This window comes from Megalopta genalis, chromosome 1 (assembly GCF_051020955.1).
Source record: "Megalopta genalis isolate 19385.01 chromosome 1, iyMegGena1_principal, whole genome shotgun sequence".
Taxonomy (NCBI): Eukaryota; Metazoa; Arthropoda; class Insecta; order Hymenoptera; family Halictidae; genus Megalopta; species Megalopta genalis.
The window spans coordinates 10,766,219-10,780,385 of record NC_135013.1 but is presented as its reverse complement, the minus strand read 5'-3'; the positions used below and the strand labels follow the sequence as shown (position 1 = coordinate 10,780,385).

General features: G+C 42.1%; 1 protein-coding gene across 6 annotated transcripts; it reads left to right on the top strand.

The window, feature by feature from the left end:
• Positions 1 to 2,708: 2,708 nt before the first annotated feature.
• On the top strand, positions 2,709 to 13,566 carry simj (transcriptional repressor p66-beta simjang). 6 transcript variants are annotated; one of them, XM_033485188.2, is made up of 9 exons: positions 2,709 to 3,445; positions 6,384 to 6,452; positions 6,832 to 7,112; positions 7,200 to 7,428; positions 7,499 to 7,784; positions 7,929 to 7,994; positions 8,248 to 8,684; positions 8,765 to 9,069; positions 9,144 to 13,566. In XM_033485188.2, the coding sequence occupies exons 2-9, from the start codon at positions 6,403 to 6,405 to the stop codon at positions 9,398 to 9,400; spliced, it is 1,911 nt and encodes a 636-aa protein (XP_033341079.1). In that variant the 5' UTR covers positions 2,709 to 3,445; positions 6,384 to 6,402; the 3' UTR covers positions 9,401 to 13,566. The 6 variants fall into 6 exon arrangements, with proteins under 6 accessions (XP_033341079.1, XP_033341081.1, XP_033341078.1 ...); XM_033485190.2 differs by having other exon boundaries at positions 2,710 to 3,445; positions 6,835 to 7,112; XM_033485187.2 differs by lacking the exon at positions 2,709 to 3,445 and adding an exon at positions 5,503 to 6,140.
• The last annotated feature ends 601 nt before the right edge of the window (positions 13,567 to 14,167 follow it).

Below are 14,167 nucleotides of genomic sequence, written 5' to 3'. Positions count from 1 at the left end.
TTTCATTTCTAAGCCTCGAAAGTAATAAAAAATTAAATTACTCAAAAAGACGATTAGCACAGTTTTGTAGAGCAGAAAGAGCTCTATCGAATGAGTATTATACACTTTGTCAAACAGCAAAAGATCGTTGTAAAATAAAAGAAAATATAAAAACGCTACGAACTTATTCCTCAACCTAATACTTTGTATTATAGACAAGCTGAGACTATGGCCAATGTACTGTTTCTTCTACCACACAGAAAAAGGGTGTACAGTCTCTTACACTACAATGAATTTTGCTAATAATAATAATAATAATACCAATAACCGCAATCCAGAACCGAAAAATATCAGTTGCAGTAAATTCTCCCAAATTGACCCACAGTTTCTGCACAAAAATGGACAATTTGGGAAGGGGAGACGCGATTATTCGAGCCTCGTACAGTCTCTTACACTACAATGAATTTTGCCAATAATAATAATAATAATACCAATAACCGCAATCCAGAACCGAAAAATAACAGTTGCAGTAAATTCTCCCAAATTGACCCACAGTTTCTGCACAAAAATGGACAATTTGGGAAGAGGAGACGCGATTATTCGAGCCTCGTACAGTCTCTTACACTACAATGAATTTTGCCAATAATAATAATAATACCAATAATCGCAATCCAGAACCGAAAAATAACAGTTGTAGTAAATTCTCCCAAATTGACCCACAGTTTCTGCACAAAAATGGACAATTTGGGAAGAGGAGACGCGATTATTCGAGCCTCGCGGCTCGTTGTTATAGTTATTGACGAATGGCGACTGTGAAAACGAGCCGCGAGGCTTTTCCCAAATTGTCCATATTTGTTTACAAGGACAATTTGGGAGAGTTTACTGTATAGAACCGAAACCGACATTAAATCAGAATCGATATACACCTTCATAACTGTTATGAAACTTTTCCGGTCCTCCATAACCGTTTCAGTCGGAACCGATGTATAACAGGTTTTGAAACAGTTATTTTCGGAACCTTTTCAATGCCTGGAATACGGTATGCAAGAAATTGATCGGGGAGGAACAAAGAGTTTAAATTTAACTGTCGAACACGTTATCGCTTAATCTGTCGTTCTATCAACATTCATCCTACTATCGCTTATCTGATTGGTAAAAAAAGAAAAGAAAAAAGTTAACAGTTCGTCACGTGCTTGGACTCGAGTCAAAGAATCGGCGAGCAACATTTCCTATCGGGTTTAAAGTATTCAGCCATTGCAGTGCCAGATATTCGTGATAATGAAACGTATCTACTATTTGCGTACAGATAAAAAAATGTAACCACGATTGACCAGATACTTGTGCCCACTATCGGAGAACACAAATCGATAGTATCATTGAAAACCAACAGAAGATACTCCGGAGTGGAATTCATGGATATGTGTATGTATTTAGAAAAGATCGATAATAACCAAAATATTTCGTCGCGTAAATCCTCGACATTTGCGTGCGAACGATTCGCACGATTTCGCGCTTTCGTATTGTCGGAAATTCAAATTCGAACAATTCGAGCAACGCTGTGTCCTCGAGATCGCCTTGAACTCGCGAAGATAACAATTACCTCATGGTCATTGCAAAATTCTACGATCGAAAAAAAACTACGACTTCTTAACTGTAAACAAATTTTCGTAGCGGCTTTTTGGAAAATCGAAGATCCACGAAAATTGTTTTGATAAATGAGCCGTTTATTTTAAAAGTGGCATAAATCACCTTTTTTTTTTAAATGAAAAGATACCGTTCAATTGTAATTAGTGTTACATTAACTCGATTTTTTTGAAAAAGTGACTTATGCCACTTTCAAAATAAACAGTTCAAATATATGTAAGGTAAGTATGCGACACTGTTTATTTAAATGACAGTTATTACAACGGAAAGGCGATCAAATTAATTTTTACCGAATAAAAATCTCTCGAACATTTATTATTGTATTTTCAGATTGCACAAACACCTCCGCGTCTGTCTGATCAATTAAAAACATTTATTTTATTCCCTTTCTTAAACAGTTCTTGCGAGAACTATTGTTATTAATTCCCTATTATTAAATCCCTAATTATTAATTAATTCCCTCTGGATGCAACATTAAGGAGAGATACAATCTTCGCTATCTAAACAGCTCGATGGTCCCCGACACGATCGGAATACAAATTACATAACAAGCATTCGGCATAATTCGAGGAGCGAATCGCGCGCGTACGACAGAATCCGTACACGGGATACATAAGCAGTTTCGAAGATATGAATTTACGTGCGACTAATCAGACTGGTCGCGTAGCCGTCCTGCCGAACGCTGATCCGATTTGAAATGCCCTCCAATACGCGGCGGCCGTTGCCCGATTGGCGGTTACCGGTGCAGGTTCGAAAGAGAAGGGAATGCGCAGAAGCACGTGGATTTGTTTAGACGACTGTCAAGCCCCTTTCGTAGCGCATTTACAAAGTCCGTGGGGTGCTTCCGGTAAGCCCCGTAGCTGGCGGCGGCGCTTTCCCGACAAACGATACCGGGGGCCAACGGGGGCGACAAGATCCACTGTCTACCCAACCCCGCTCCTCTCCCTCAATCCCTCCTCCGGCCGATTCCTGCCCCTCCCACCAGCCCTTCTGTACCACACGGCATTACACCTCCGATGCGGAGACAGAGACAGAGACAAAGTCTGGGACAGGGGCAGGGGAGGAGTGACGACGGCGACGATGCCCGGCGAAACGAGCGATGGAGGAGGGGAAGACATCAACGGCGGACAAGGCCGCCATATTGAATCACTCTCGTTAATTTTTGCGCAGAGGCGGCGTGAATTTTTTCTCCTTGCGCGGAAGGTAGCGGCTCAAGGTTGTGTCTGGGTCTCCGGGATCGTGACGATCGTTTCGCGGTTACCGCTGCCACGCGTCACCCCGGCGCGATCACACACCGTGTTTGTTGTTCCCTGGTGTATTGGACGGGTTGTGTGTCCGTTTGTCATTTTCCCCAGCGAAAAACAAGAAGCGTAAATGGTAAACGCGATGAACGGATACAAGGCGCGGGAATGGTTCGCGGAAACATGCGGAAATCGTGGCTACAGAATCGCCAGCCGGTGAAGTGTGCTCGCGATAGGGAGGGACACTCGAGGGAAGCGAAGTGTACGCGTACACTGACTGCGGTATGTCGTGTGCGCCATGTCATTGTACGTAAGCGATAGTATAGAGTGTAATATATATCGTGGAGTTGAGTGAAGTGGAGTGGAAAGCGACCGGCTACCTTGCCTGCCTAACTGTCTGCCTAACTGCGTGTCTTTGCCCGCCTGCCTGCCTGCCTGCCCGATCGACTACCCGACTTCTACCACCCATCTGCCCGTTATATTCGTCGACCGCCTTTGTGCAATTGATTCGTATGCCCGAACGGTTTACACGAATTCGGACCAACCTTTTTCATTCACCGACCGCTCGACGGCTGGCTCAGGTACGTGTATATACTTTCTTCTCGCGAACGCGGCTGGCAGACGTTGTGCCGTGTGGGGGTCAAAACACTCCGGTCTCTCTCGGCGTTCGTTCCAGGGAACGCGGGATTATCAATGTAGTAGGAAATACGTTGTGCACGCGGAAACATAAAGAGTCGCGTGTCGCTGTCGCGCGAGCTGGCGTCGCACGTCACCAGGCGAGCCGAGCCGAGGCGAACGTGTTCGCGTGTGCTCACCCGAGACACTCTCGGAGTCACAATATTTTGAATTTCTCGACCGATTAATTGCAACGGAACGGTCTCGATTCTTTTAGCCGTCGGCCCACGTCGAACGTTTCATTCGCGGTGCTTTCCGTTCCCCGTCGTCGTTGCTTCGCTATTTTTTCCCTTGGTACACGAGAAAATGATGAAAGAGACGAGAAGCCCGAATTGATACGCGCGAATCGATGTTACGCGACTTCGGCGAGTTCGTTACTTTTTCTCTCTCTCTCTCTCTCTCTCTCTCTCTCTCTCTCTCTCTCTCTCCCGCGGTCTTTTTCCTCGCGCGAAGATAAAACGTTCTTTGCCGAAGTTTTGTAACACGACCGATGGAACACATTCTTTTTCTTTTTTTTTTCGCATCGAAGAATTTGGTTCAAACTATTTACTCGGCGAGATAAGATTAGCTCGGCGTGTGGTTGTAACGGTCACGTACGTTTATTAGGTTAGGAAGAAATTGCAAGATTACCGTAGGTCGCTTTAGGGTTCACTTACCGGTTTGGGGACTTTCGGCTGTTTGTGTGCTTACCGTGTAATTTCATGCTGACTCGATGAACGAGTGTGGATATCGGATTCTAGAGGAATTCTATTTGAAATCAATCTTTCTTGTCGTACGTATATGCACATGCTATTTACGGTAGTTCTTTTTTTTTTTTGAAGAGAAACGTATAATTAAATACGTACATACTATATAAAGAACCGCTGCTTTGTGCACGATAAGAACGTAAGCGCCGTTGAACGTAACGAAACGAGCGTTGCTTATGTTTATTCATTCGTTCCTCCGCGGAATTGCGAATTAAAGTAACGAAACTGCTATGAAAAAGTCTGTGACATCAATTCGAGAGTTTAGAGACCCTACTCTGTCACGTGATCTGGAAAGTGTGCGGCGGGAGATCCGAGAGAAACTCCGTGAACTAGTTAATTCTTTCGCGGGAGATCGTAATAAGTAGATGCAGCAGAAAAAAAACAACTCGAAACTCTCGTTACAAGACCGCTGTCGCGTTACACATCGTATTCGTCGTATTAATACGCTATGAACTCTTTTTTCCGAAGGAAGATGCACGGAGTACATCGACGCTCATAATTACCGTCCACCCCACTCCGACCAGCTCCCGGTTCATAACATATGAGTAACAAGAGTGGGGTGGACGGCTATTACGACCGTCGTCGGTCGTACCTCGGGTCTACCGTTTCGAAAAGCCTGTGTTGTAACACGTTATCGCTCCGTTTTCCTTATCTGTTACTTTGTATATCTAAAGGGTGTAATGAAGCCATTACTTAGCAGAGTCTATGTTCAAGTATGCTCTGGGCATATGTGCCCGGTGCACATCGGCACTGTTCCCGATCACGAGAAAAAGAGAGCGACAAATAGTGTCGTATTACCTAGAGGTCGCGCTCGGTTTCCCCGATACAATAGTAATTACGAGATGCGTGGACGATATCAAATACGTTGCGAAAACATTGTAACTCCTTGGTCCCTGCGGCCGGGGATGCCGGCAGTGGGGACTCCGTCGAAAAATCGATTTCCCGTAGGGCATAAGGGCGCGGGAGGAGCGAGGGCAAGGGAGAAGTTAACGGAGACGAAATTCGGGAAAATCCGCAGAGAGAGAATGAGAGAAAGAGAAAGAGAAACACGGTCGGCGGCGGGCGGGAGGGAGAAAGAGAGAGAGAGAGAGAGAGAGAGATTGGTTTCTAGCCCGTTCCCGATGCCGCTCGTGTGGGTGAGTGGCTGACGGTTTGTGGTAGGGGGTAGACCGACGACGGGGTGAGGGGAGAAATAATTAATGTGCGACCGTACCTCTCCCCTCGCGGTACAGGGCACCCTCCCCCCCCTCCGGCCTCCCCCTCCCCTGCAACAGTCTTGTACCGCTACGCTTAGCTGCCATTGTGCCGAGACGCCACTTCCGAAGCATCAAATTCAATTCTTCGATTTCGTGCCGCCACTTCTTCGCGGAAAATCTCAGCCGCGATAGAGGAAGACGAAAACGGGCACGCGGTGCGGTTTGTCCGTGGTGCCGGCGGGCCAATAAAGCGCGCCAATATCCTCGCGCGCGATCTTGGGAACACTGTGTATTCTTCCTGCTGAGAACGTCTTTCGAATCGCGCGGAGGTTAGGTTAGGACATTGCTTCCGTGGATATCGGCCGATCGCCCGCCTCGCGGAGCCAGCATACCGAATCATTTTTATCGCGTGTCGTAGTACTCTCGCGGCTCTCGATCGCGTTCTCGCCGGCGGTGTGTCTAGCCGTGGTTCTGTGTTGTGATCGTGGCGTTTGCGGTCAGGACGTTTGCTCGTTTGCTCCACGAGAGAAACGGAGAGAGAGAAAAAGATAGATAGAGGTGCAAGCGAGAGAGCGAAAGAGAAAGAGAGATAGCGAAAAAAGAGGGAACTACGATGCCCCGGTGCATGTGAACCACGGGATGATTGGACGGAGATTTTGGTAACCCAGTTATTTTTATTCCGGTGTATCTTTTCTATCGCTTTCGAATTACGGTGTTGCGAAACGTCGCACATCTCTGCCGTTGGCTTCTTTGTAGTGTTTTTTTATTCTCTTTTCGTCTCGCCGCTTCCCCTCTGGCGAACGTACCCACCGCATCGTTATTATTATTATTATTGAAATCAATCCAATCGAACCGCACCAGACGAATCGTGGTTATTAATAAATACTTGTGTTTTTTTGTAGAGTCGCCGCGTTTGAGAGAATGGAAGCCATGGATTTGGACGGGGATGCAGTGGTGGACCTGAGTGTTAGGTAAGTTCAGAGAGAATTCGGTTTTTTCAAGCTGTTACTGTCTAACTTAAAGATTGGTTTTCTACAATGTTGAATGGAAACAGGCAGTTCGGTAGCTTGTCAATTTGCAACTGCCATTGTTTACATCGGTCTGATTATGAAATGGGGCTATTGTTACATGTTATGATTATCACTAATGAAGGCTCATAACGCGTTACACTACCCTATGATAATTTAGCTTTTAGAATGCTGACCTCTTATCAGCAATAACAAATGGTAGTTGTTCGACATAGATACGGATTATTCTCTTTGTATTAATAGCTTTGATTTACATAGCATTATGTTTAAGTATACTAGTTCTGGGAGTAATATTTTCTACCATGTATTGTATGTATTTCAGTAGCAGTGGCAGAAGGAATTCTCCATCGATTGCTGTTAATTCTGATGTAGGAGTTCCATTAGATTTAGGTCTTCATTTTTCTTCGAACCCTAACCTGGATAACAGTATGCCGGAAGCACGTAATATCCAAAATGCAGCAAGGGGAATTCTGGCTCCAAAATCTGCAGATGATAGGAAAACGCGCCGTAACCTTAGACCTAGAAGTGAAATAAGTTATGCGGAGACACCGGATGAACGTAGAATAAATGGTTACGTAAATGGAAATGCGGATAGCGATGAAGGTTAATTCAGAAATAATATACTTATTTATAATCCTTATAGTCTTTCGAAGCATTGGAATAAATATTGTTAAAATATTCATTTACCAGGTGGTGATATGCCTCCTCTGCCTCCAATCAAAGAACTATCGTCGGATGAGCTGGCTGAACGTGAAAGAACACTTAGGAAATTAAGGGAGGAACTTAGATCTGAGGAAATGAAGTTGGTGTTACTGAAAAAACTACGGCAATCGCAGCAACTGAAAGAAAACATTGCTGCCGTACCAAAAGTACCCAGCAAGTTACCACCACCAGTTACAGTACAACAAGCTCCCCTTAGGTAAACAAATTTTGTTTTTAAGCACACGTTCAGCGAGATACCACTAGTAAAACAAGATTGTATTTTCTAGTCATAGAACTGGGAAAGCACCTCCACCTCTACTTAGGGGACAACCTGCACCTAGTAGGAGTAGTATACATGTTCCTCCACCTGGAATGTTATTACCGCCTACAGCAGCCCGAAGTTCTACTTCCAGTACTGGAATACCACCAAACATGATCATACCACAACCGCCACATCCTAGGAGCAGGCCACCTAGTGCAACACCAAATGTATCGAATTATCATGCACCAGCAGACCGAACTGAGAGATCCACAAAAGATCCAACTCCCACTCCGGCACATCAAGTAAGTAAGGTATAACATGACAGATATTTTTAATACATATTTCTATAATTATAGTGATGATAGTTTTATCTATTATATTTTGAAAATATTTACACTATTTGTTCATTTGTAAATTATGTAAATAACCGTAATTGTGTTTTTGTAAACACAAAGCTGCTTGTTGGATCTCAAGAAAATAAAACCACCGCATCCTTAAGCACACCTGTGATTTCAGAACAGGTATATCCACTAGTCAAAATATATATTAAGTCTTTTGCCGCACTAACTATGGATTCAATTTTATACCAATTTTCTTGCCCCCCTAATAATCATATAATTTCTTCGGCTATGTTTAACCCTCTTGTTCTGTCACCTTCTTCTTCTTCCTGTCACTTTTTATGTTTATTATAATTTTAGATGCTTTATTTTATACAGAATTTAAAAGCAAAATTACACTTGTGTACATGCATCTAATATACGTTCTTTGAAACAGGAAAGACAGCCAAGGGATGATAATCAGACGCCTGCACAACGTCAAGCGGCTGCTAAACTGGCTTTGAGGAAACAACTCGAGAAGACGTTGTTACAAATACCGCCTCCTAAACCACCTCCACCGGAGATGCATTTTGTACCTAATCCCTCGAATACAGAGTTCATTTATCTGGTTGGTCTGGAACATGTAGTCGATTTTATTACTAAAGAGCCTGCTATTCCGCCACCACCAGAGCCATTCGAGTGTACGCAATGCAAAACGGACTTCACGCCTGTGTGGAAGTGGGAGAAGCCGATCACTGGTAACAAGAAGGAAGGTCCAAGAGGACAGCACGCAACTTTCCAGAGACCTCCTGCAGGTCGTGATCCTAGAGTTATATGCGAACATTGTGTAACGACCAATGTTAAGAAAGCTCTGAAAGCTGAGCATACTAATCGGTGAGTACAATAATTAAGAGATAAAACCTGGTAAATCTTTTTGCTTGAGTTTCTCGTAATCTATATGAAAATGTGTGCAGGTTAAAGACAGCGTTTGTAAAAGCGCTGCAACAGGAACAGGAGATAGAACAAAGGTTGGCACAGGCAGCGTGTCCAAGTCCGGATCCACCAGCTCCAAAACCAGTTCCTAAAGCAGCTACTCCTACAAGAAGAGTAGCAACGCCACCAGCCCCTCCACCACAGGTACCTCCAGCGCCTACGTTAGCACCTACTCCCCCTGCACCCAAGCTGCAAGAGCATCCCCTGGTTAAATTGGCTGAAAGCGGGAAATTCAGCCCGCACCATGCTGCTGCTGCAGCCGCTTTGCAGCAACAGTTGCTCAGAGGTAATTTTTCAGACATATTAGGCGCTCATAGTAAAAAGATGTAAGATAAATTGTTTGCAACGTTCTTTGTACAGAGTTGGCGAAGAATCCTGTACCAGGTCTGCCACCTCATCAACCTCTTCCTGCTCATATGATGCCACCGTTTACCTCGATATTGTATCCTTATCAGCTGGCAATGGCGCAGGCCAGTGGCAAGGGTCTCGCAGAGTTACAACGACAAGCGGCAGATCTGCAACGCCAATACTTGCTCGATATGATTCCGTCGCAAGCGTCTCAAGCACAAGGCAATCAGGCCCCGCCACGGGCCCACCCACACAATTGGAAGACGTAACCAGACGCATTTAAAGATCAGACAGTAATTGCGAATAAATGAAACTGCAGAGCTGTGTTAGAGAATATTGAGGAGCAAGATTATAAATCTTGTATTCTTTTTCGACGACATCGTATTAAAGGGATCTAACGGAGTGTGACGATCGCATTTTCATGCACTTAGGATAATATACCAATCGCTGGATCGGTATCTTTATTACAAAGTGAAGCTCAAACCGATTTAATGGACGACAAATACTTCTTATATTATTGTGAACAAAAGGAGAAACTAACGACCATCATTTTGTGAATATTGCATTGACGTGTGAGTGTGAGTTTATTGTTATTCGAAAGGTTCGAGGTTTTAATTGCCGCCGAAACAGAAAAATGAGTCGAAGAACTTTTAGTTGTTACCGAGCAAGATCACCATAAAAGAAAAAGAATTATGGGAAGCAAATTCTTTTACGATTCTCGAAGATCGATAGATGAAAAATGAAACACGTTAAAACGACCAATTGATTTTTCAAAGAGCAATATCTGTTCCTTTTCTTATTATCTTGTGTTGGTTATCTGCGATACCGAAAAGAAAAGGAGAAAACTATATAGGTGAATATGTCAATCAATCAGATTCGAGTAAGTGCATAATAACTTGGACGCACACATGAATGAATATAATTGCTTCAATTACTACATTATATATATATATATATATATAAATATATATAAAGAACCAAATGGACATTTGTATGGCACTAAGGACAGTAGTAAGTGTTAACGTGATTAATACGAATTGGTTGATCTAATGATAGTAGTGATAATCGAGGAGCGGGAAACATGTGGAGAAGTGAAACAAAATGAAGTTTCAAACAAAGTAAAAGAAATAGAAGGGTGGAATCTTTTTTAAGACCCTTATAATTAAGCCGACCTTAGTTGGTGGTTCGAATCATTTTTTCCAACCATCGGCGGTACCTGTACTCTGTGTATATCTCTTTATTTTCTTCAAACTGTGAGTATTTTTAAGGCGATTATAAAATGTGAAAGCGAGAGAGGGAGAGAAAGTAAGAGAGAGAGAGAGAGAGAGTACGAGTGAGAGTGGGAGAGAGAAAGAGTAATAGCTACGACAAAATTGATCTTTGTAAGAAATTGTGTGTGTTAGTGATAGTCAGCAAAAATGAATGTGGGAGTGATAGTAATTTTTCTCTTTTTTTTTCTTCGTCGAGATACAAAATAGAGAACGAGCATTCAGCATGTTTTTAAATTAGAGTGACACGAGTGTCATTCGCGCACAAATTGTTGTTAGAGAAATTCGTAATTAATAATAATGGTAAGACTTTGGGTCATATTGATGCAGGATGTGTTACAACATGGAAACGAAACGAAAGGTTCAAATATCTCTCTCTCAATATATATATATTACATTAAAAAAAAATATATATATATATATACAAGCAAACGAACGAAGAAAAAAAGAAACACTATGGATATAATAAATTAATGGATAGCGCGATTGATTTCATGTGTCACGTCGATGTAAAAGTATTTAAAGCGAAAAAAAAAGAAATCTTAACTGGACGTATGTATCCAAAAAGTTTTACCGAACCGCTTCTAAGTGGCAAGATGGCCGAATTTTTACGAAAAAAAAAATCCTCTCTAACCAAAAAGATAAAAAGGAAAAAAAAAGATAAGAAAGAAAAATTTGCACTTGAAAGAGTTACAAATCTCCGGCACACGATCCCAGTAACATATTTATCACATACACACACCACTCTCCACCACTAATAATCCGATGATTTTACATTGATTCCGGCTAACTGATCTTGGTCCACAACAATCTTTCCGAATCACTAAATAATATAGTTAACTGTAGTCTTGATATTTCTCTCGGTATATGATACAAGTTAATAAACTAAAAATAGCATAATCATCTCTCTTTGTACTACGTGATAGATTTTCAACTCAATACTTGATATAAACGAAATGTACACCGTAAACGTAAACGTCTTACGATCGCATAATAGATCAAGATCTGTGTTTTTTGTGTAAGAGGGAAAAATGGAAATCGAAGTAATATCATTGTCTACACGTTTATCATCGTTGCCAGGGCGCTACCGCTGTAATTATCCTCCCGTCGTATTCAAGAGAAACTGACAAGAAGAAGAAGAAAAAAAGAACCCGATTATTTTATTAATTAATTTATTTGCGTGGACGCACGAGGACGAGCGGGGAGAACCGCGCTTTTGTGCCGAACAGTACAATTACTTTCGAGCCTATACAAAATTATATCTTTGTTCACTCACTCGTGTTCTAGTTTCTTATCGAAAAATTTATTTTCTACGATCGATGACCAAGAACATTTATTATTTTGTACAGAGTGCTTCGACATCGACAAAATTCGCTATTTTAAAGAAAGAAGAAAGCGTTGATAAGGAAACAAGTTTGAGCAATGAACATCTTTATTTTTAGAAGTGCTTTTAGAATTATGTATATTTTTAAGCCTTTTTTTTTTTCTTTTAAACGTAACATTTCACAAAGAGTCATGGTAACGCGAGGTTACGAAACTGATGACCGCTTTCCGAAGGAGCTGCGAGAGCTTATTATTGGCTTCGATGTTCGTTACTCTCCGTGACGTTGATTATTAACGTTTCTTATAGTCTAATATTGTATACTCATTATCCGGCAAGGTTGACCTCGACGTCACCTTCGGCAAAGGATAAAAAGGAAGTTTGTTTCTTTTAATTTTGTTCAGTGCGTATAGACATTGCTACTTTTTTGAACAAGTCGATTGCGTGTGGTACTGCATCTAGCAATACATACATACGTTATATACCAGGGTGAAATCATGGAAAAACGAAACACCGAGATATCTCTTACCGGCATCGAAGACTACTTTACGGACATGCTATAATTAAATATAGCTCCGTATTATTTTCTTTTAAACAAGGAATCATCTCGCAGGAAGTTGTTGGATCACTCGCGATATCATTTCTTGTTTTAAGATTAGGGAATTTGCCATTGCCGTTGTATGATTTATCGAAAATTCGTCGGTTGTTTCGTCGGTCCATTTCGCCCAGTATTTTAACACGTTCAAATCGATGCATATCCAGACGATGCTATGCGACACGCCTAATTGTTTTCGCGTTCGTCGAACGGTCTCCCTCGCCTCGTGACGTAAACGGCGTTCATCGAAGTGACAAGTTGGTGCACCACCCGTGCACCACCCTCACCGACTGCCGAATGAATATTTCGCCTAAGTTCTTTTCGTGTGACCCGTTCACGACGTCGGCGAATCGTCGATTCTGTTCTCGCGCGCGCACGATCTCTCGTGACGGTTCGAAACTGCATTTTCTCGTGGACGAAACGGAAACCTACTAAAAAAAAAGAACAAGAGAAAAAGAAAAAACAAACGAAATAACGATAACGAAAATAATAGCAACCGGAAATAGAAAACTGAACAGGTGAACACAAATAAGTTTCTTCCTATCTTCCTTTCTAGTCTTGTCTTTCACCTCTGCGTGGTGCTATTTAAGAGCTAAAGCACTTTTTGAGTGCGAACGTAATTTTATATTCTAAAAATAGAGAGAGAGAGAAAGAGTGAGAGAGAGAGAACGAGATAAACGTACGAAAGGAAACAGTGTTTTTTCGCTAAACGAGAGGAGAGAGAAACTTTTTGGGGAAATTTTTCGCGCGGGGCGGTAGTGTGTGTGGAAGAAGAGAAGAAAACAAGAGATAAGAAGGGGTGATTATAATGGGGATCGAAGTTTGAAGACACGATAGTTAAAGCAATACAGAACTTCGAACATGGCGGATTAGTATTCTTAAGGTACTTGGGAAGCTGTGTGAACGAACCACGTGGTCGTCCGATATATCGTGGGGGGACACGAGATAAGAATGAGAAACGAAAAGGGGGAAAAAAAAGAAAAAGAAAAATGAAAAGAAACGAATTATAAATGAAGAAAATACGCACGCAATATTGTCCGCAGGAAAGGGGAACGTGTTTTATAGGCGTCGTGGAAATAATTGAACGTCCAAGAAATTCTTACCGTTGTATCTTAAGTCTGACTACCTGACCGAGAATCTCTCTGCCCCACAATTTATAGGATTAGTAGTTAAACAAACAAAAAAAAACGAAAAAGTACAGTTTACCGAATACTCTGGAGACTACACGAATAAAGCTTATCAATGATTGTATCTCGAGTGATTGTTTATTGTCGTTATTTGTATTCCGAAGTCAACAGTCGGTGGCGAGACGCTGTCGAACAAGCGGAACACCTTTTTTTTTCTCTCTCTTGAGAGAAAGAGAGACAGAGAGAGAGAGAGAAAGAGGACGCAACGTGACAGATTGGCGAACGCTAATGCGAGAACTATGTTTATAATGCTCGATCGTAGGATCGTCGACGAACATTGTAAATTATTGGAATCGGAGATGCGTGTGTTTCAAAAGCGGCTGCCGGTTGTACAGTTCGTTTAGAAAATTTCCCTTAGGTAATCCGATAAAATAATAAACGGTGTGAGCGGGGTAAGTCTAGGTGTCTGCGACTGTTAGCCTGTAGGAGGTATTCATTTTTTACTAATTTTGTAAAGCTGCCTGAGAACGCTCAAGAATTCGTGACTACAAAGTCGATGACTTTCCTTTGTTTTTATTCTTTCTTTCTTTTCTCTTTGTGTCTGATTTCCTTCTTTTCTTTCTTTTTTTTTTCCTTTTTTCGACACGTCCGTACAACAAGAAGGACACAGAAAGGTTTTTTCTTACACGCTGCGGATTGGTCGTTAAAATGTTTCTATCAAAATG

Excerpts from the sequence above, each read along its gene's own strand:
- simj (XM_033485188.2), top strand. The coding sequence starts at position 6,403 with ATGGAAGCCATGGATTTGGACGGGGATGCAGTGGTGGACCTGAGTGTT. Across the intron at positions 7,429-7,498 it reads GTACAACAAGCTCCCCTTAG|TCATAGAACTGGGAAAGCAC; the intron begins GTAAACAAATTT and ends TGTATTTTCTAG. Across the intron at positions 8,685-8,764 it reads AAAGCTGAGCATACTAATCG|GTTAAAGACAGCGTTTGTAA; the intron begins GTGAGTACAATA and ends AAATGTGTGCAG.